Below are 23746 nucleotides of genomic sequence, written 5' to 3' on the forward strand. Positions count from 1 at the left end.
GCTAGAGCTTCCCCCACTTTTGTTTAGCGTGATGTTTGATCACAGCCACTGTGCAATGTTTTCTAAATTTTAGGCTACTTAATTTACTTACCCACACAGCGCAAAGCAACATGAGCAATGGGTCCAATAATTTAACATCTAATCTGAATCTCATATCAGGAACAGATTTTTTTAAAATTCCAGAGGGTTAATGCTGTTAGCCTGCTACAACACAAATAAAAAAAGGAATTGTAATTCCTTAAAGGCTAACAAATATACAGTGTCAAAAATATTAATGGGTCAGAGAGCCCATTTTGTCATGTATCTAACTAAATGGCTTTGAAAGGGTGTGCAACATTTTATATGTTAGTCTTTTAAAAAGTGCCACATGACACCCAGTTCATTTTTCAATTTTTCTAAGTTTTTAGGCCACATGTAATAAAATATCACCGTGTTCCACAACCATATCATTGGAAAAATATGTCCCCCCATTTTAGTTTGGGTAATATCCAACCAAGTCACACTGACTCAACAGATAAATACTGAGTATGACCAATGTTGGATACCCTATGCTTTCTAGTTGGAAAAAAACAAACCTTGTTAATTATGCAATGACATAACGCACAAGAATCTACTATCTCAAAAAAGTTGAACTTACTAGCTCATGAGAGAATAAGTCCCTAAATTTCCTCTCAAACAGAAATTCATATTTTTGGATCTTTGAATCCTGCTCTGTTGGGTCATTTTGGAAAGTGGCTTTGCTTGCACAATAATTGTTTAGCTTAATAAGCTGAAATATGCCCAACCCTTTTGTCTGTGCACTCCTGCCACAATTCAGTTACCCTAATTTCTCCACTTTGTCCAAATTGGTTACCAGGGTACAAACAAATCTACGGGTTGAATCCAACAAAGTCACTGCACAAGTAGAATGGCATTCACTAGCACAACAAAACTTTCCTTTACAAAATCTGCTCCAAAAGGTTGGGAGAACCCTCAGAACAGATTTTGGGTTGCAGAGGGTGCACAAGATGAGAGGGAGGGGACGATCTGTTGTGCTAGTGGAAGTCATTCCGCTGGTGCAATAACTTTATTCAACACAATACAACTCAATATCTTAAACCACAGTTGAAGAGGATTTAAGATCCTGACCTATTCTGAATCTGGTAATCATAGTTTCCTGGTTCACACCAAAAAGGAAACTAGAGTAATTTAAAGAGTTCCTGTTTTAACTGCAGCGCATCAGGGAAGGAAGGGGCTGTCCAAAAAGGCACAAGGCTTTTCTTATCTCGGCCAATGAAAGTTTGCATCTGGGGAAGCTGAAGCAATACTACACAGCTTTAACAAGACTTATTTTTACTATCTTATTTTAATTGTAATTAAGCTATGCTAGTAAAAAGTTACATGTTTATGATGCAGAAGTGAAAAAATCCAGTTTAAACTCAGATTACATCCATATTTACCAGTAGCATATTATAAACTAGTTTCTATTATACTACCAACTTGATAAATCATCACTATGTAATACACAGCACTGTTGAAGAGAATGCTCTACATCCATAAGAACTTTATGCAATGATATCAATGTAGAAAAAAAATCTTATTAATATTCGTTAGCGCTCAGAAAGTTTGTACTGTACATCAACTGATTGTTCACTACTCTTGGCTTATTACTGGCTTCCTGCTCATTTGAAACGAAATTAAACAAACCACAATTTGGGTCCATACAGCATGACAAGGCATACTATGACTTGCTTGTGCCACATGGGGTGCCTGCAGGGCAGGTAGGAAGCCTGATAAAGCCTGGGAGGCATGTTCACAATTATCCCATGGTTTAAAAACAAACTATGACTTCATGTGACATAAAAGCCAGCTCTATGCCTTGCAACACCAACTAGAATTCACGAAGAGATCAACACAAAAATATTTCCCAGCTATCACGCACCTCCAAGGAACAGTTGTTGCACTTATCTTGAAACGCACATAAAGTTCCCTCCTGCTAGGACTAGCAGAAAGAGAAAAATATACCGAAATGCAATCTGACAAATCCTTAACATCACAACATTGTGCTGCTTTGATGATGCCAGTAGTAATACAATCCTGTCCAGTCACCCACTAACTCCCACGTTTTTGTGTAAGCAAAACTTTGGTAGTCCTGCAGTAATAAAAACATTAAGAACTATTGACTTTGAAAATGAAGGAGGCTACTCCCTTTAGCTTGGCAATAGTGCAACTCTCTAGGTTGGCTGAAAAGTTGTTTCCATGAGAAGCAAGTGGTCCTTAAATATTGAGTGGGGGAGCCAACAGAGGAAACTTTTCAACATTGCAATGGCACTCACTAACTAAAGCACACCTTTGCCTAAGTTGACTTCTGATCCATATCAGATGGAACAAGTGACTAATTTTGAAACTTAATCTCCAAAATCTCTAATTAAAACAACATAACAGCTAGTTTATGTATAACTCTGGTTCCAATTCAACAAACAGTTTTTGTGGTTTTTCTGATTTACTTTACCTCTTGCCAGTTAAAACAATCTCCTGTACAGTCATAGAAGCTATTCTGATCATTTTCAAAGAATACAATAAACATCCCACACAATATACACCTTTTGCCACTCAGCTGAACCCTCCCTCTCAAAATATAAAGCACTGTGCTAAAAATAACTTAAACTTTGCTACATAATTAAAATGGCACTTTATCTGTGGATATATGGTGTAAAATGACATGTCCAATGCTATTCTTCACCAAGTAACCCAACGTACTTATTTTCTAATGTCTCACTGCAAGTTTTAAATTCATGCTATAAGCGACTTTTTTCCATATGGAAATGCAGTCTGTAAGATTATGTGCCCAGAAGTCTGTTGCATTAAAAAGTCTTCTAAAATATGGGTATGTTCCTCAATAAAATACTATTTCAGACATAAATCTAGTCGCAGATAACACATTTCCTCACACCTCATTTTTATAAATAACAGTCATTTTTGTTAAGATCACTACACACTCAGCAAACCGCACTTAAGAAAATGAAGGGTTATGTCCAACTTAAGTCATACTCTGAGAAGACCCACTGAAATCAATGGGCATGAACAAGTCTACTGATTTCAATGGGTCTGTGAGTATGATTCAAGTCAGATACAACCCAAACATGGTTTACTTTCTTCTGGAAGACCTCTATGACAGACACTCTCAATTTTTGCCAATAACAATACTCAGCGTTTATATCATGCCACAACCCCAATAAGGTAAGTCTATAGTATTATTCCAGTATTGCTTAAGTGGGGAGGGCAGAAACTGAATTATACATGCTTGACGCCTATTTAATTCATAGAGGGCAAGAGATCTGAAACACCAGCTCATCGTCTTAGCTGCTGCAGTACATTAGCATTGCATATAAGAATCCTACAATACCTTTTGATGGCCCAGGAAACAGTTGCCCAAAGTATGTATAGTGGTTTAAAAACTAATGGATCAAGGTTCCTATCCCAAGGTACTGTAAAAGCAACTCAGAAAGTTATTCCCCTAACACCATCCTCAGAATGGCAACACTAGGTATAGAAGAGTTTAAGAATGCATTAGCAGTCAGGGCTAGAATGGGGAAAGAACCCTTGGCCCTGTGTGCAGCTGCCCCCTGTGGTGAGCTGCTAGTACTACAGATTGGAGCATTATCTACTGCTCCGAAAGGGTTCTCAGATTGTGAGGTGACCACACCCATCCAATCTTGCCACTGGGCCCTCCTAGACGGAAAGGACTATAGATGGCTTCCTGTCTGGGCTGGAACTTTGTCCAAGCAACAACAGTTTTCCTGGCTCTGGTGCACTTCTGTGTTCTTTGGCTCAGATTCCTGGCTAGTTCCTTAGGTCTGATTCCCTGGCCCAACTCCCCTTCGACAGTGGCCAATGGCTCAGCCCTGACAGCATGGACTGTACTGAAATGAAGTGTAGTTTGCTTAGGGCTTATGTGACAGAACAAATTAAAACGAGATGGAAAAATATGATGCATCAAGGTTGTTGTAAGTATTCCTTTGTACAACTTTATAAATTATCAAACACATATGTCAGCCCATGAAAAACAATGAGGATATCCAACTGCAAGTCTTTTCTAAAAGTTCTAAACTTACTACAGTATTCATTTCCAAAAGAAGGGGGTGGAAGAACTTATCCCATGCTTCCTCAAAATCTCAGCATTTAATAGGCTACTGCTGGCAACAGTTTCTTTCAGAATTAGCTCAAGCATAAACATTTGCCAAGCTCAGAAAAATGCTACAGACAAGAGATGCTGAGCTCTGCTCAGCGCCATTGCTCTGCAGTCCATCTCCTGACATCAGATATCATTTCTCTTCCATTTGTGTTCCAATACAAAAATGAGCAGTTGGAAGAAAAACAGCTTAGGTGAGAGGCGGGGGGGGGGGAAGGTTGAAGAGATTAAGCTGTACACGAGGTGGGTTCACCACCCATATCCTTCTGCATTTAAATCACACACCCTACCTCCACATATAAGTATGTGAGAAGAGTCCGCTGGATCAGGCCAATGACCCATCTAGTTCAGTATCCTGTTCTCACGGTGGCCAACCAGATGCTCATGAGAAGCCCACAAGCAGGACCTGAGCGCAAGAGTATTCTCCCAACAACTGCAGTTTCCAGCAACTTGTATTCAGAAGCCTACTGCCTCCGACCATGGAGGCACAGTATAGCCATCATGGCTAGTAGCTATTAATAGCCTTAACCTCCATGTATTTGTCTAATCTTGTTTTAAAGCCATCCAAGTTCTTGGCTATCACTGCCTCCAGTAGGGGCAAATTCCATAGTTTAACTATGTGCTGCGTGAAGTAGTACTGAAATATAAGTGGGGAAGACCCGTATTTAAAAGAGGCATGAGACTGCTGCCATCACATGTAGTCTGACCCTTACAACTAAAGGCATCCTGCAACCACTCACCCTGGGGTGGCTAACTTTGGACCCTCCAGATGTTGTTGGACTCCAGCTCCCATCAGCCCCAGCCAGCACTGCCAATAGCCAGAGATTACAGGAGTTATAGTTCAGAAACATCTGGAGGACTAAAGGTTAATTAGCCACCCTTGTACTAAGGGGCCTGCACATTTTTTGTAAGCTGCCTTGAGTATTTTGTGGAAAGGTTTAATAAAGAAGATTGCTGTAGGCAGAGAGGGAGACAGAGAGGTGGGAGGAGGAATTCTGGATGCCTGCTTCAGTTATGAATGAAATTATGGTAGAGCAAGGGTGGAAACGTGAGGCCCTCCAGATGTTGTTGGATTCCAACTCCCATCAGCCCCAGACAGCATGGCAAACGTTCAGAGATAACAGGAATCCAACAACGTCTGGAGGGCCACAAGTCCCCCACCCTGAGGAGACACATAGTCTGATTCTGAGCATATTTTGGAAGTACTGCAGGACCACCTGTTTTGGGCTGGCTTTCAGTTACCAGGAAGTAGGTATACAGGAGAACAGAGAGTCAAGGAAGCATTGGGGTCTTCATTAAGAAATAAGGTATTAGGGTGTGTGCGGTGTGGAGTTAAAATATATGCTTCCCCAAACCTCTAAGAAAGAGCTAGATAACATCTACATAAGTGACTACTGCCTACATGTAAGGGAAAGCTTAAACACTAAAATAGTAAATAACTGTTGGTGCAATTTACCTTGAGAGTACTTCAGTGAGCTTTACAAAGCCAGCATATGCTAACTCAAATGCCCCTCTGTGCCTTGACTTCAGAAGTTGATGCTTGAAATACTCCCCAATATCTTTCACCTAGAAAAAGAAATTGGGTTTTCCTTAGAAAAGCACAAAGATTTTACACACAAAGATTTTTTACAGGCTAAGAATGGTTTTGGAGACATAGACAGCCAGTGCAATTGTTTATATGAATCCCATTGAAATCTATGGCCCTCTGCTCCCAATTTTACTTATGTAAGACAACTGCTTTGTACACTTCAGAAAGCTAGCTGTCAGGTAGTTCATGCCTCTGCAATCTAGCATATGGAGGGCAAGCATGATCCTGATCATGCTGTAAGAACTATTAACATTTACCTCTGCTTGAGTAGCACCTTCACTCAGGTGCTACTCAAGCACAGTCACATAAGAATACAGCAGCCTTCATTATCATTGCAATGGAGATGAAAGTTTTTGTAAGGCTTGCAATTGTAGCTCTTTCCTCTACAAGGAGATCTGTGGGAAGAACAAAAATCCAGCTACAAGAGTGGGCTTGCAGTCTGCAAATATGCAAAAAGTCAGTTAGGCATTTTGCAAGTGCATGCTTGCAAATTTCAGAATGCAAGATCATTTTTAGGTTTGAGCCTTTGAGAGCTGTGTAGCTGCATTCATCTGCTGGAATTACTAAGCTCTTTTGCAGTCAAGAGAATTAAATAGTGCAGAATGCTGCATCATGGTTGCTGACATGCGTCAGACTCTGTCAGCATATAATACTTTTGTTCAGAGATCTGTGCTAGTCGCCAATTTGTTATTATTTGGGACCAGTTCCCCACCCGACATGCCTACTCCGAAGTAAGCTCCATTGGATTCAACGGAACTTTCTCCCAGGTAAGTGTGTATTGGGTTGCAGCCTAAGTTTGTTAATGAGAGAGAATGAGAGAGACCAATTTTGTCTGGGCAGAGTTTGACAGAGAAGGGAAGATGTTGCTTTGAAGAGTTTGTTGCTCATATAACAATCTGAGGCAAGAAGCACTTTCCCTTCTGCATTTGCAAATTATAATGCTTTGCATCAGGAATACCTTCAGACGCAGGGGGGGGAGGAATCAGAGGGGAGAGAAGGCAGGAAGATTTCACAAACTTCTAAAGTCTCTTTTTCTGAGAGAGAGAGAGAGAGAGAGAGAGAAAGGGCATGATTCTCCATCCCTTCTGAATGCTCTGCAACTAATGTGCCCCTTGTTCTCTTCTGAAACCTGAACTGATCCATCACCTCTGGGAGGGGGAGGGGAACCCAAGAAGCAAGCACAACATCCAGTTCCTTCCTAGGCTGGGTGAGTTGAAGTCAAAACAGTCATTCCTGGGGTTGTAACTGCCTTCCAGCCTCCCGTGTAAATTCCTTCTCTCACCCTCCGTCATCCTCATCACCATTATCCTCGCCACCATTCTCCTGTGTAAACTTTCTCTCAAGTGCAGGGTCCCTTCACACCACCTCTGTCCCTCACATACACACCCACTCACACTGCACCACTACACAACTGCCACCCCCGCTACCAAGGAGGAGGCAGGAGCCCCCCAGGCACATCCATACAGTGGAGGCCGCAGCAATATCTTTCCCAGGAGTGCCAGCCCAGGGAGGAGGAAGAGCCACACCGCGGGGCAAGAGACAGGCTATAGGCTGGGGTGGGCGAATATCTGCTTAATTCAGACTCTCCCGCCATTGGAATTAAGCAGATTCTTCACCAGCATCTGCCAGCAGCCTATCTCTTCCCTGCGGTATTGCATCTCCTCTTCCTTTTCCTCCTCTGTCTGCTCAGAGAAGCTTTGCAGAAGCCTCTAATGTGTGGTTTGGCTAGGGAGTCCCCTCCCCTCCCACCTCCTCCTTCACCCTGGTGTGTGTGTGCGTGTGGGTGGTGGATTGGAGGAAAAGTAACTAGACATAGTCCCGGAACGTTCCCCCCTGCAAAACACACCTGGCAGTAAAAGACCAGAGAATGGTAAATAAGCTTCAAGCAGCAAAACTCATAATAAAAAGATGCTAAGTGAGATATTTCTTTTTAAAAAATTCTGTTAAGCAAACAGCCAATATTTATAGCCATGTCTTCATGCGACGCTTGTGGCGCTGGCATCAAAAAGTGAGCATGACTCTATGAAACCAATTCCTATTTGACTTGGAAAAGAAGAAGGAACTTAATGGTGAAAGTATATTGCTGATCGCTTTACACTCCACGCTCCCTTGGCTTTGAAAGAATACAAGCACAGCTGTCAGCCAGATGAAAACATCTGCTGGAGGCAATGTGCAAATAAAAATATTAGCATTATTTTCCTGCACACAGGACACCACTAAGCAAGGACAACATTAAGTAGCTGATCACCAGTACACTTTCAAGTCATTGGTTTCAGTTTAATATATTACAATGCTTTTGTAGAAGGAGGATTTGATTTCCCAGTTCCCCCCTCCACACCCCTTCAGCCTCCCAACAAAGGTTGAAAAAAGAAGAAAAAGGATGTTGTGTATATCAGACTCCCAGGATGGAAACTAGTTTGGTTGAAACCATATGGGAAAGGGAAATTATATTATATTATTATATTATTAAATATAATAAATCCAAAATATTTCCAAATGAAATACTTGTGGTAAGCTAATTTCTTGTAAACACTGCAGTCGTTCTCTTGAACAGTCCCAGATGGTGTGCTAGCCTTTATGGGTTTAAAAAAAAGGGGGGGAATGCTTTAAGAAAGCAGTCCTAAATGAGCATAATTCTGTCATCCAGCCTGTGGGGAACATGATATCCTCAATCAATCAATGTACTTGCTGTCCAAAATTACAAGTATAAAAGCTTTACTAAATGGCAATTTCATTGGATCTCACTTTGCCGTCTGCCAAATGAAAAACATGTAAGTGGAAGTGAAGTTGAAGTCAGTAAACGAATTCTAAAGATATAATGGATATACATATAGCCACCCTCCACTAAATGGAAGACTCCCCAAGCGTGCATAGCTTGAATACCAACTGCAGATTACATGTAAAGCTGCCTCTTTTTAAATACTCATCCGTGAGAATATCCTAACTGGCAATTAGGGTAAATAGTAATTAAAATGTACCTAAATGGAAAATCTATAAACAATTTGCACTGCTGTAGTACTATTTTATTCAAAAACACTCTCCTGGTGTAAGTAGTAATGCATCTTCCCTGAATATTTTGTCTCTTAAAACAATCCTTTGAGCTACTTATGGAATACCAAATTACAGAGAAGTTTGCTGAGCTGACTAAAAGAATCCGAATTGTAAAGTAAGCACAGCTGTTGTTAGCATATAGTCAATATCTTTCCTTTTCATCTGTCTGTCAGCATTATTTGGAAAACAAGAGGACAGGTCAGTAAAGAAAGCTGTGATGAGACAAAAGGCCCACAAAAACTATTCCAATTCTTTAAATACTATTCCAGTCACAGAAGATTTCAAACCACAGAATGTTAAATATTCTTACCTGCTCTACTGTTATCAGTGCATCTGGGCAACTGGGAGATGCCTGTAAAGGCAGAAGTTGACACAACTTCCCTAAAAGTAAGGATATTTCCTTCATACTTCGCCAGCAACAAACCAGCACCATCTGAGCTGTTACATCACATGTCTGCCGTTCTTCATCTTAAATAAACAAGCATAACACATATATTTATTTACGTATTTGTAACTGCACTTTCATGAGAAAGTAACAAGACAGAACACAACATACTTCCAAAAATCTGGAAAAACAACCATAAAAACATTGTTAAAAACCATCAAACATCAGTAAATACAGATTGGTTAAAAAGAAAAAATTCAAATTACAAAGGCCTGTCTCAATAATATAGTTTTCAAAGGACATCTGAAAGAAGAGATAGTTCCTGCTGAACCTCTACTAGCAGGGAGTTCAACAGGGCAGGGCCTCCCACACTATAGGCTTGGTCAGTGGTGGAGGCCAACCAAACCTCAGGAGCATGGGGAACTACCAAAAGTGCCCCATCAGAGGATCTTGGTGCTTGAGGTACAGCATAAGGAATTAGATGGTCCTCATGGTACTTTGGACCTTATTTCGTGTCTGCTAAAAACTTTTTTGGTCCAGCAGGATTATCAATACCTTGGCATGGTCATTAACCAAAATGGAGACAATAGTCAAGAAATCAGAAGAAGGCTAGGACTGGGAAGTGCAGCTATCAGAGAACTAGAAAAGGTCCTCAAATGGAAAGATGTATAACTGAACACTAAAGTCAGGATCATTCAGACAATGCTATTCCCGATCGCTATGTATGGATGTGAAAGTTGGACAGTGAAAAAAGCGGATAAGAGAAAAATCAACTCATTTGAAATGTGGTGTTGGAGGAGAGCTTTGCGCATACCATGGACTGCAAAAAAGACAAATCATTGGGTGTTAGAACAAATTAAACCAGAACTATCACTAGAAGCTAAAATGATGAAACTGAGGTTATCATACTTTGGAGACATCATGAGAAGACATGATTCACTAGAAAAGACAATAATGCTGGGAGAAACAGAAGGGAGTAGAAAAAGAGGAAGGCCAAACAAGAGATGCATTGATTCCATAAAGGAAGCCACAGACCTCAATTTACAAGATCTGAACAGGGTGGTTCATGACAGATGCTACTGGAGGTCACTTATTCATAGGGTCCCCATATGTCGTAGTCAACTTGAAGGAACATAACAACAACAACAAAGCCTACCTGGGCATTATTTTGACACATGATTTTAGTAAGTATAAGTGTTTTAACATTTCTGATTTTCTTACATTTCTATTTTTTAATGTAACTTGTTTTAATGTGTAATGTGTTAGACTTATTGTAAATCACTTTTGTTTTGGTAGGCAGTATATACACTTTGTTAAATAAAGTAAAAAAGATTCCTGCCTGAAATTCTAGAGAGCCACTGAGATAAGATGGACACATAGTAAAACTCAATATAATCTCTCCTAAAACATTTCCTGAGTATATTTTTTCCCCAAGGACTCAAGATTACCAGGACATGGTGCAAAATGTGGCAGCACAATTGATCGCTGGGGCAGGTATCGCCCCTCTGTCACCCCTCTGCTGAAAGAATTGCACTGGATAACTAATGGATAGGCATGTTCAAGGTTCTGGCTTTGGTATACAAAACCCTATGCAGCTTGGGAGCAGGATACCTGAAAGATCATCTTACCCCTTACTGTATATATCCAGTTGATCACTGTGCTCTGCAGGTGAGGGCCTCCTGCAAATACCATCTTATCTGAAGGTCCGCACAACATAGGAAGTGGACCTTTAGTGTTGTGGCACCTACCCTTTGGAACTCCCTCCCCTTAAATATTAGACAGGCACCATCTCTGTTATCTTTTTTGGTACGTACTGAAGACTTTCCTCTTTCAACAAGCCTTTTAAGTAGAGACCTTATACCAGACTGCATTTGTGTTATCATTGCTTTTGAATATGTTTTTAAATGTGATTTTTAAAAATGTTTTTAAAGATTTTTTAAAATATGTTTTAAAGTATTTTGTTTTTAAGATGTTTTAGAGGGCTTTTGGTGTTTTTGTTTGCTGTCCTGGGCTCCTTTTGAGAAGAAGGGCAAGTTATAAATCTAATATATAAGTAAGTAAAAGTGTTCAAAAAAGTTTCATTTGTTGAAACATACTAATAACCGGTGTTCCATCTATCGTGTATTGCTTATTGTCCCATGTGTATCTCTGTTTATTACATGTTTTATGAATTACAATATAGTATATTTTAATATTTTGAGGAGTTTTGGCGCCTGCGTACCACTGACTTGTTATAAGACAGTTTCCTATATTACCAGATTCTCCAAAAGCAGATTTTGCAACCTCTTGATAGGAAGCGTGGCTGACATTTTATCTTTTGGTTCTAAGCCAGTACAGCAAGAGAAGGGACCACTGTCCTTTCCTGAAAAGTGTTTCTCGGAGGTGTTGAACACAGGACATGGTGGGTTATACCGTCATTTCGTGGCTGGAAACAGTAAACACAGACTGGTCTTTGTCCATTACGCACCTCCCCAGTCCATTTCACAGCAAGGAGAAGCAACAAATTTTAAAACACTCACACAAGGGAAAAAACTTCTTTTGAAGGAGTAAATATGCTACTATGTGGTTTGGAACTGGTAACCTGAGCAATCCAAAAGCTATAGTGATGCATGCTTTTATCCATCTAGTTAATGTTGATGCTGCCACTTTGTGCCCCAAGATTGGATTAAATGATACAAACAACGTGTCAGCCTTATCAGCATTATTCTGTTAATGAATGTATACACCAGATCAGATACCCTTCTTGCTGTCGTGACTGCCACTAGAAAACCATTTTTTATGATAAGTGCATCGGGGAAACCTTCCTCAGAGGCTCAAACAGAGGCCTCTGTAATGTCTGCAATACCTTATGGAGATCCCAACTTGGAAAACTATGAACAATTGGTGGACACTTAAGCAAAGCTCCTCTCAGAAATCTCTTAACCAACGGAAGACTGTTCTGATGTATTCAAAACTGAAGAAATTGCAAAAGCCTGGTGCTTCAATGACACCGGTCTAAGGCCCATGGACAATCCACATTGCACAAACTCCAATAAAATGCTCACAGAGATATCCACCAATGACAATTGTCTTGAAAATAACCAATGTACAAATGCCCACCACATCAACTGATATATTCTTACTGTAGATGAATGGCTAGCAAAGTATTTGCTACCTGCTCTGAAAAGCCTGCCAATGTTAATTCACATTGCTCAACCTTCAGGCAGTGAGTTGAAACCACTCCAGATGTGGATGAACCACTGGCCTTTGGGTCAAGTACTCTGCTTGGCATGGAATCCTCCAAAGTAGCTATACTGCTAATTGCAGAATGTCCCGACATCCATGGTATCCAAGGCCAAAATGGTGCCACTAAGATCACTTGAGCCTTCTCTGTTATGTTTTTTTCCAACACCCACAGAATCACTGGGATTGGCAGAAATGCATGAAGGAGCTGATGTAGCTACACCACCGATAACACATCTACTGCTTCCACTTGTGAGCAATGGTACCTCGAATGAAATCTTAAAGTCTGCCAATTCTGGACGATTGCAAACAGATCTAGATGTACTTGTCTGTACAGCACTTGTATTTGATGGAAGACATTTCTTGCTAGTCTCCATTCTCCTGCCTGTTCCTGTTGCCTGGTTAGCCAGTTGGCTTGGATGTTCAGGTCGCCTTTTATGTGCTCCGCCACTAACAAGCCCAAGTGTGGTTCCACTCAGTTCATTAGCAAAGGAGCCTCTTCCGGGAGACCTCAGGAGCAAATCCTCCCTTGTCTGTTCAAACAAGCACTGGCTGTATTGTTTTCTATACACAGGAGCATGTGACGGAGGGGAAACATTGTTGCAAAGTGACGAAAAGCTAATCTGGCGGCCCTGAGCTCTAACCAGTTGACACTGTGTCTCAACTCATTGATTTTCCACTGACCTTCACAATGCACTCCCCATCTGGCTAAACTTGCATCTCTCATGATCACCATGTTTTCCTGCTCTTCCAAAGGAATTCCTCTTGTCAAGTTCTGCTCTGTGGTCCACCATCACAGTAAGAGATGCAAGGGTTCTAACAGCAGGATTGGCAGCTTTATTTTGGTTGCTATAGCACTGAAATGGCAGAAGCATCTATTGCAGTGACCTGGTGTGATGACGAGCCCATGACAATAAGTGTATTGTTGAAATCATGAGCCTTAACACCTGTGTCAAATACATCAGATTCACTGTTCTCTGCCAGACCAGTTGAGACACTGTCTACTGAATCTTGGATACTCACTCTGGCAACACTGACAGCACTCCTTGGTATCTATCAGTGCTCTGTCTGTGACACTTGTAACACACTTTTTTCATAGTTTACCACAAAACCTCCTCTTTTCAAGGACTTTAGCATCAACTGAATGTTCTCTTGCACTTTCTGTAGCGTCTGTGACTGAATGAGGTTATCTAGGTATGGATATGCATATAGACCCTGGAGTCGCAAACACACTACCAGGTTCACCATGATCTTTGTGAAAATCCTCAGTGCAGAGGCAAGCCTGAATGGCATTGCCCAGTACTGATAATGTGGTGTTCATATTTATAACAGAAAAAACACCTGTGTCTTGGGTGTATTGGAATGCATAGGTACACTTCCTTTGAATCTACTGGAAGCCAGAAAATCTTCTTTGTATAAAGCCTGTCTGATTGATGTCAGTGTCTCCAACTTCCTGTACACCACAAACTGATTTAACAACTGGAAGTCTAGCACAGCCCTCCAGGATCTATTTCTTTTTGGTACCACAAAGAATATTGAATAAATATCTAAGTAGTACTGCCATGGAGGGACTGGTTCTATGGCTACAATCTCCAACAGAAACCTTCTCAGTTTCCACATCATCATTCCAGTCACCTTCCTCAATATCTGGGGGCACCAATGTTTCCAGGAGATCTGAAATAGTATCACACCCCTGTGCTCTCCTGGATATAGCCATGCGCTCAAGGGCTGTTCCCCTTGCCACCTCATGCAGGTCTGGGGACTCAGCACCCTCTTCATCTGAAGAGGAATTATACACCTGGTATGGCTTTTCTCTTATTTGACGATATCTAATACTGAAATGTTTAGTTTTGTGCCGTGATTTGGAAGCCACTAGTAGTGGCTGTACATTATGGGCATCTTACTTACAACTTGGGTAAGCAATCACAGACTGTGCATTTACAGAGTGTTGTGCAGTTAATTGGCCAGTAGATGGTACTGTTTGGCTTCCTCAGCTCAAGTTCTCTCCTTCCTGCTGCTGTTAATTCTTTAAGTTGCTTATCTGTTGTAGCACAGGTGCAGACAACTGCACATCTTGAGAGCCTTCCTATAATCCAGCCTGAGGAACCTGCTGCATCTCAGCCTGCCCTGACTACAAACATGTAAAGCAAATAGGCCCCATATCCCTGTTCATAGTAATCATGGGCTTATTAATAGACATAGTCTGGGACTGCTGATTTTGCAGTGGTGTGGTTTGGAAGCCTACAAACGTATCACTATAAGTGGACAATGTACATAAAAGTGCTGACTGTACTTGCATGTGGGCTGTTTGCTGCACCATCTCCTCTTCTGATAGGAGATCTGCTGTGTGGCTATCTGCTGCCTGCAGAGCTGCACTGTTATGCTTGAGCAGGCCAGAAAGCCTAAGCAATGCCTCCACCATGTAGTATGACTTCCTGGTCTCTAGCAACTCAGCAGAAGTTAACATTGGTACTGAGTGGTGTATGCCAACATTCTGAAGAATCACGGTTGAAGAGGCTGTTTTCAAAGACGCTGTGGCAGTTGCACCCACCATTTTGTCAACCACTTCCCTGATGCTCGCCTCAGCAAGCAAAATCCAGTCCAAGCAGGACTTAAAGGCTCCTGAGGCACCTGGCAATGCGGCCTGGGGGACCTCTTGGAAACTTTGCCCGTGTTTCAGTTGAAAAAATGAAAGCCTACAAGACTATTTATTGTCCCCCTGTTACAGCATGAATCAGAAAAAAAGGAAGGAGAGAACTTGAGCTGAGGAAGCCAAACACACAGCACATACTTTAAGGGAGAGGGGTGCTTAAGTAACTAACTCCCACTCATCCCACGTGCACAACAAAAGAAAGAGAAATCATTCAGCACATAGATGACACAAAAGGGGTTTGTTTTTTTATTTAAGCCACCAACACAAAAAGATCTCAGCAGCACACACGCAAAGTTTCATAGACAAAGACCACTCACTCATACAAACATCCACAACTTTTAGTAATTTAATAGGACACAAGCCTGCATAGTGCACCAATGTATAGAGTGAAGAGAAATATGCCTGCTCCATACCTTGACAGGAAACTAATGGGGGGGGGGTGTCTAACAGACAAATACCAGTTTGCATTTCCTGTCTCTGGCCACAAGGGGGTGGTGTAACCCACCATGTCAGGTGTTCACCACCTCTGGAGAAGATATGAAGCAAGGTTACCTGCACTGTCTGGCTATGAATGACATTTATGATGATGAATTAATTTATATACTACTTACATGCCAGAATGGCTGTTCAGGTGATGGTGGCAAGCCATGTGTGCCTGCTATAAAAGCCTTCAGCTTTTCTTGCCAAACAGCTGCTTAGTCTGTCAGGTCTCACACCAATGACTATCTTGGTTCCCTGAAGCCAGCCCCCTTTCTGAACAGGTGATCAGCATTGTCTGGGTTTTATAGTACTGACAATCCATGTAGCATTACATGCACACAACGTTAGTGCTAGATGCAGAGGTTTATCTGTTTCCTGCAACACCCTTTGGCATGTGCTGGGAAAGATATTTTAAAAAGCATATAAGTACATGTTTTCACATGCAATTTATCCTCACTAGACCAGGGCAACAAATGGTGTGGGAAGATGTTTATAGATAGCAAATCACTGCTATTTTTTTTTTTTTTTACAGAGGGGATCACTACCGCATCAGTAAAACTATGTCAAAATATAAAATGTAAAGTCAGACCTCACCTATGGGACGCTCAGACAGCTTAACTAAGGGACGTATGTTAGCCCAAAGTATTCAAACATGCAGATATTCAGATATTCCTACTGGCAAGAGGGCAGGATATAAATCTAATAAATAAAAATTAAATAAATAAGAGAAATAATCCCTTTTTCACCCAATACTTCTATTAAAAACTATATGCATGAATATTAAACCATAGGGTGAAAAGAAAAGGAAAAACAATAACTTTAACAATTAACTTTATATAGTATATATTATAGTATAGATGGATTTTTATCTCATATTCCCAGCATTTGTTTTGAAATGAAGGTTCTAATAGAGGCCATTTTTAAATATACAAAATTCAACTACCCCACCCAGTGGTCTTTATGTGAAAAGCAATTTTTAAAAATATTTTCTCATACAGATTAAAATAGAAGGCAGCAGAGCTGATCCATTGGGGAGAAAAACAGAAATAAAAAGGTAATGAATGTAATGTAACAATTTTAAATTTTTGATATAGCATACAATCACATTTCATAACACAAAGCTAGGGTTTCCCCTTAGTGCTCTGCCAGAATGTCACAAAGCTCCTAATGATAATTTATTGCAGGAATGTATTACAGTATTAGTATAGAAAGAACATAATTTAACAGGGTATTCCAAATAAAAGAAAACAGTTATCATGGTGTATGCTAACCTAATGTGTCTGTATTAAATATTGCAGTAAATAAAACATTTAAAAAGCCAATTTCTAATCATTTTAAATCTGAATGCATACATGAGGATTAGTTCAATTGAAATTATCTTTAAATTCTTCAGAAACAAGAAATGATTTACTGGGCTTAAGCTTTTAATTAGCACTTTCAGAAGTACAATTGATGGAGCCCAACAGATAAAGCAACAGGGTGAACGCTTGCAAGGGAAAGTACTGATTCAAATATTCATGTCCACTGGGAATAGAGATTCAGGTGGTGAGGGCTGCCAAGTACCTTAATCTATTTGGCTGATGGGAGACGTCCTGCTGGATCAAACCAAAGGCCTATCTAGTTCTATTTTCCACAATGACTAACCAAATGCGTCTGGAAAGACCACAAGCAGGGCATGGGGACACTAGCAGTGGTCTCTAATCCCCAGCAAGAGACAGTGGTCTCTAATCTTGTGGATAGTATAAAGCCATTATGACTAGTTGTTAAAAGCCTTGTCCTCCAAGAATTTGTCTAATTCCCCTTTTAAAGCTCTTTATATTGACAGAGTTCTTGGACAGGCACATGCAACTACATGCTTACTGGTCCCATGCCCTCTTTGACTGTAGGGATAGGCTGGCATCTCTGAACAAAGGCTGACTAGATTCCAGTCTCCAATCTTCCCCTTACTGGGAAGGAAATAAAGCATGTTAGATCCTTGTTTCTGATCAACTTACTGATAGCAAAAAAACCCAGATCTCCAGACAACCATACCCAGCAGTGTCACGTAAATATTCAACATCACGGAAAACACGATGGTATTCTGCAAGCCAAAGGCCATCATGGGCCATCTCCCAAGCAGGACAGACAACATATATCCACTGATATAATCAGAACCATAAAAAAGTACTCCATAACCTCAGCCCAGACTTTTAGAAAAGTCAGAAATAGTAAAGAAAAAAGCCTATTCATATAATAATTATATAACATCATGATCTATTCTAGATGAATACATTTTTGATTCTTTAAAAATATTAGTGAGGGTAACTGTAACACAGCTTGTTACTTTTAGCCTTGGTAGAGTCAGATGTTTTTACTGGACTTGTTTTTTCTCCACTTGTTTTATTTTAATAATAATCAAAATTTCTCAGGAATAATGATGCACTAGCTTAGATTTTATTTAAAAAAATTTTGTAAGCCACTGTGGTTCATAGGGGGGGGGGATGCTTTGCCTCAACCACCATCTCTCTCACACACAGAAACACACACAGAGATTTCATGTGAAATTACCTCTAATTTCAATGGAAATGTTTTCATCTCTCTCACTGGCACAGTCTAGCCTGCAGCATTCTTTCAACAATTTTGCTTCTGTGAAATAATCATTCGTATCACGTGGCTGTATCTCACGCAGAATCAACGGCAAACGCCCTGCAGTATCTATAGCATACAGAGAAAATTGGCTTAAAAACAAACACTTTTCAAACAAGAGTTGATTTATTAATATTGCCACAAGACCAAGTGAACCTCTCTTCACTTTCAAATAAGATAGCAGGACATATTTGAGTCCTATGCCCCACAAAAGCTCCTTGGACCTTAGCTTTAAATCCCTTGATGGCCTGGTCATCTGTCCCCACCTTCTCTCTTTGCCCTCATATCCCAAAATATTCATGTTTGTGGGTTACATCCAATGAGTGCCTTTCTGTAAGCACAATGTTTTTTGATCCAATACAGATGTCTCCTAACAGGAGAGGCAATTTTTGCTTATTTCCCTCTGCAACCACCATTGCCCCTGAAAATCTGTTCTGGAGGGTCCCCCACCCCTTCAGAACATGTTTTGACTATGTTGGGCACTGCAAGAGGAGAAAGGATCAGCAAAAAAAGTCTCCCCTCCTGTTCCGTTAGCAGACACCTCTGCAACACCAACAGGATTCTAGCCTGTGACTTCTGATCCCACAAGCTCTACCACCCTCAGCTACCTGAAGGTTTCCTGTTCCCTCAACTGAATCTATTTACATCATAAATATTTACATTGTTGCTGTGCCTTACAACAAGAACTCCCTTCAAGCAAGCTTCATTTATTTATTTATTTATTTTATTACATTTTTAGACCGCCCTATAGCAATAAGCTCCCAGGGCGGTGTACAGCATAATACATAGTGCCACCTCTCTCCCCACGTCAAACACAAATGATAAATCAACTTTCCTCCAACTTCTCAGCCAAGCCCTTAGCTTCACTCTCTAGCCTTCACCCCTCTATATAAACTAAACCTAAATATGTATTCACACATATTCTTCACTCATAACCTTCATCCTGTACTGCCTTGCCTCCTCTCCTTCTGTTAAAATTTAGATTGTAAACTTCTCGGGGCAGGAATCTACCTTTTAACTTAGATGGTCCAACATAACTATTACTATTTCTATGAACATCATCTATGTGCATAGCACTTTTAGCAGCAAGATAACAAGCAACAAAAAAGGCAGGCCTCTGTCCTCAGAAGGTTACTATCTAAATTTAAGGAGGCAAGGGTAACGGGGCAATTACAAGCAAATGCAACTGCAAACATATTCTAGAGCAAGCTTAAGGCTTAAAATGTTTGAAATGTTAAAATAAATGTGTAGCTCATTTCCATAATTTGAAACATTAAGAGTATTAGTTAAGATTTGGCACCCTGGGCCGCCCTGGGCTTCTGCTGGAAGGAAGGGCGGGATATAAATCAAATAATAAATAAATAAATAAAATAATGTCTCTTGCTGAGTAGAACAACTTATTTCTAATGAACACTCAGTGCTGCTAAGCTCAAACAGTATTTGTCAATTTTGTGGCATTTTCTTCATAGGTACTTTTTGGTATTTCATAGGTACAATTTTGTGGCACTTTCTTTCATAGGTAGGAGGGAAAGAAACTAATATGTTCTCTGACGAGGGCAAGTATCAGCTATTTAGACTGGGTGGAGCCATGGAAGCTTTTACCAAGCTCCTGGTGAGCTGCATTCAATCTAGCAGATCACAAGATGTACAGCCCTGAGTTAGATTTTACTTCCGATCCAATCTTAGTCCCCTCTCCCTGACATGCATACTGACCACATAACATGTTCACACAAGAAGACTGCTGTACACAAGTAGGAACCCTGACTAGCATAAAGGGTCGCTATGTGCATGTAACTATATGTACAAATGACCCTTTCACACTGACATTCAACATGCAGCCACAGGGGAGGCATGGCCAGCTCATGTATTGGTGTGCCGGAGTGGACAACGGAGAGGTGCAGTGGATCTTCCTAAAGAGAGATAATGATGAGAACTGGAAATGAGACAGAGTTTAGGAAAGGAAAGACAGAAGGTAACTTTTGTAAAGAACAAGTTACAAAAAAAAAACCCAATTACACCAAGAGATTCAAGATTTTTAGAAATATTAATGGGTTACCCAAGTCAGTATCCATTGGAATAAGACCTTCTGGTGATGAGCTCTGAACTACTGGAGATACTACAGCAGAGAGCTTATAGGACATCAGAATAAGCTTTGCCACCATCTCTTTCCATTCAGGAATCAGGGTCACATTACTGTAAGAAAATAAAGACAGGGAATTCAAGGTGAACATTTAATTCTAACAAAATTAAAGCAAGGCTTAATGCAAAATTAATTGTATAATGAATTTTAACCCTTATTATTTCTTTACTTTGAACTCTTCATATATATTCCATACTACAGCTTAGAACAGCCTTCCCCAACATGCTGCCCTCCAGATGTTTTGGACTATAACTCCCATCAGCCCCAGCCAGCATGGCCATATGATGCCAAGGCTAATGGAAGCACAACTGTGCTGGCTAGGGACGATGGAGGTTCAGCCCAAAACATCTGGAGGCACCAAGTCCAGGATGGGGGAAGGCTGGCTTAGAACTACAGATTGATTTTACTGCAGTGACAAGTACACGACTACAAAGCATCAAGTCAGTATCAACACAGATAAAACAAACCACTGCTGATTAATTCTAAAGCATTACTTATCAGATGGGGAACAGTGGCAGCAGTAGTAGTTCACTATGTTATGCAACACAGAAATGGGGACAGGGACAGGCATTCAATGCTTATAGATCAATCATTATGGAGCCAGCTATTCTGTTGTAATCCATGAAGCTGACATATTGCGATATGTCGTTTCCAATTCCAGCCCAAGACATTTTGCTGCCCCAAGTGGAGCCCTAAAAAGGCACTCCTCACCCCCCAAAGAGCTAACACTTTAAAAAATCTTACTGCACCAGACACCAATTCCTGTCATCATCTCTCTCCCTGCACAATGCCACCTTGTAGCTGGTAGCTACATCCAGCTGCTTGGCAAGGCCAACTCTGATAGTTGTAATGGGACTGCATAAACAGAAAGACTGGCCTCCAAAGGAATGTCATTTGCAACCAAGAGTGGGTAAAAAATTTTTTTAAATAAAATAAGTAAGAGTTTGTTGGCACAAGCACACCTCCGCAGCATTACAGCTACATGCAGCCATAGCAGAGATGGGGAACCATTTCCAGCCTGAGGGCCACACTCACTTCCAGTCAGCCTTGCAAGGGCCACATGCCAGTGGTGGACAGGGCCAGAGGCAAATGTGGGTGCAGCAACAAATGTACATCCATTTTATCTTTGTGCCAGAGGGCTAGTTTCTACAAACACTCACACACCTCCTCTATACTCCATCTTGGGAAGCAACAGGCACTGCCAGAGTTCAAGGATACATTCCAGTCTGGCAAAAATAGTCAGGGTGCGAGGCAGGGCCAATTAAGGGTGTGGCCTGGGGAGAGTTCCGAGGGCCAAACAGAGAGGCCTGGAGGGCTGCATTCAGTCCCTGGCCCCAAGGTTCCCCTACCCTGAATCTATAGCAGTGACAAAGCCAATTGATACCATTGCTGTTTAATTTACTGATCTGTTTTCAGGATTTGTATGCCACCCCATAACAAATTTCTGTATGAAGTTTACAATAAATAGTAAAACATAATGTAAATATTAAACGAAACATAAAGCCAATGGTAATGGTTATTAGCCTACAGCAATACTACCCTGAACACGTTTGGGAGACCACCTGGGAATACCGGGTGCCGCAGGCTTAGAGGAAGGCAATGGTAAACCACATCTGAACATAAGAACATAAGAAGAGCCTGCTGGATCAGGCCAGTGGTCCATCTAGTCCAGCATCCTGTTCTCACAGTGGCCAACCAGGTGCCTGGGGAAAGCCCAGCAAGCAGGACCTGAGTGCAAGAACACTCTCCCCTCCTGAGGCTTCTGGCAACTGGTTTTCAGAAGCATGCTGCCTCTGACTAGGGTGGCAGAGCACAGCCATCATGGCTAGTAGCCATTGATAGCCCTGTCCTCCATGAATTTGTCTAATCTTCTTTTAAAGCCGTCCAAGCTGGTGGCCATTACTGCATCTTGTGGGAGAAAATTCCATAGTTTAACTATGCGCTGAGTAAAGAAGTACTTCCTTTTGTCTGTCCTGAATCTTCCAACATTCAGCTTCTTTGAATGTCCACGAGTTCTAGTATTATGAGAGAGGGAGAAGAACTTTTCTCTATCCACTTTCTCAATGCCATGCATAATTTTATACACTTCTATCATGTCTCCTCTGACCCGCCTTTTCTCTAAACTAAAAAGCCCCAAATGCTGCAACCTTTCCTCATAAGGGAGTCGCTCCATCCGCTTGATCATTCTGGTTGCCCTCTTCTGAACCTTTTACAACTCTATAATATCTGAATACCTCTTACCATGAAAACCCTATGCATATATCCAAAAAAAGGTTCATAGCGTCGCCATAAGTAGTAATCAACTTGAAGGCATTTAACAACAAAATGGTTATTAATATTAATGTTCAGTAAAACACCATTTGGGCGTTACAGAACTAGGGTCTGTAGGGCTGCTGGACATACATGTCAGTCCTACCCCCAGCATCCCCAATAGCTCAACCTCTGACCTTTGTACATCTAGTGTGAAAGTCTGGAGGGAGCTTCTAACTGTATTCAGCTGAGTGTGCTTAGAGGACTCCCTTGGTCAGGAACCCTGTGCGCTCTAAGTGCCTTTATAAGTGCCTTAACCTGAACATGGTTAGAAACCCCCTTCAGGCTGGAAGCGGAGCTGGCAGGCACATGGATAGTGGAGGGTGGGACCAGTGCACACAGCCCCACACTTCCAACACAAGTTATTTGATCCCTGTTCTGATAACTGTACAGGGGTAACATTACTCACTTTAATGGTAATTGGTGAAAAGCTCCTGTTATACAATGTACTCTGCCATACATTGGGAACGAAGCAGCTGCTTGCAGTAATGATTTATCTGCTTGCAGTATTTCTTCTTCAAGGTTTATCAACAAGTATTTGATAACTATATATAAATACAAACAGAAAAAGCAAAGTGATCATTGTTAAAGTCTTCCAGACAATTCTAGACAAAATCATGTTCTTTAACAATTTTGTTAAGGTCTGATGCCATATTCCATTAAGAAAGAAGCACAGCTGGTGACATAGCTGGTGACATGGCTGGTGGACCATTGATAGTTCCAAGGGAGCAACTTGCTCTGACAAAGGTTCAGATGAGACTGAGGCCTTTGAACTCTCTGTCTCCAAATTACTTCCTCCAGGCTCTCACATGGGCACTCCTCCTCCATTCCATGGCCACCCTTCTGATGCACTCCCTCTGCCACCAGACTGGTGATGTGCGATGGGAGGCATCTAATTCTTCAGGCTCAGGAAAAGGTGCCCATGAGGGTAGTTTGGGAGGTTCCTGTGGGGGCTCCTGCCCAACAGCCTTGGATGCAATGGTCTCTCTATGTTCAGCAGTAAGCTCTTAGCCTTGAACCTGATCCATCCGATACCCCTGCAGCTTCCAAATCCTTATTCAGATCACTGCTAGATTTAGGGGTTATGTTTAATAATAAACAGAGAAGTGAGCAATGGATCC

The 23746-nt window shown here is 41.2% G+C and overlaps 1 protein-coding gene across 9 annotated transcripts in view; it reads right to left on the minus strand.

The window, feature by feature from the left end:
• The window catches only part of THADA (THADA armadillo repeat containing), a 266610-nt gene that overhangs the window by 210378 nt on the left and 32486 nt on the right, over positions 1–23746 (minus strand). For all 9 annotated transcript variants that reach the window (XR_009762420.1, XM_061625379.1, XM_061625378.1 and 6 more), the window contains exons 18-22: positions 23035–23170; positions 20232–20368; positions 18098–18244; positions 9121–9278; positions 5628–5737 (exon numbers count right to left, since the gene is read on the minus strand). Coding sequence is in view for 8 of the 9 variants with exons in the window: in XM_061625379.1 (XP_061481363.1) it covers positions 5628–5737; positions 9121–9278; positions 18098–18244; positions 20232–20368; positions 23035–23170 (688 nt within the window). In the remaining variant the exon portion in view is untranslated. The remainder of the gene's footprint in view (positions 1–5627; positions 5738–9120; positions 9279–18097; positions 18245–20231; positions 20369–23034; positions 23171–23746) is intronic.

Source organism: Rhineura floridana, chromosome 4 (assembly GCF_030035675.1).
Source record: "Rhineura floridana isolate rRhiFlo1 chromosome 4, rRhiFlo1.hap2, whole genome shotgun sequence".
NCBI classification, from domain to species: Eukaryota; Metazoa; Chordata; class Lepidosauria; order Squamata; family Rhineuridae; genus Rhineura; species Rhineura floridana.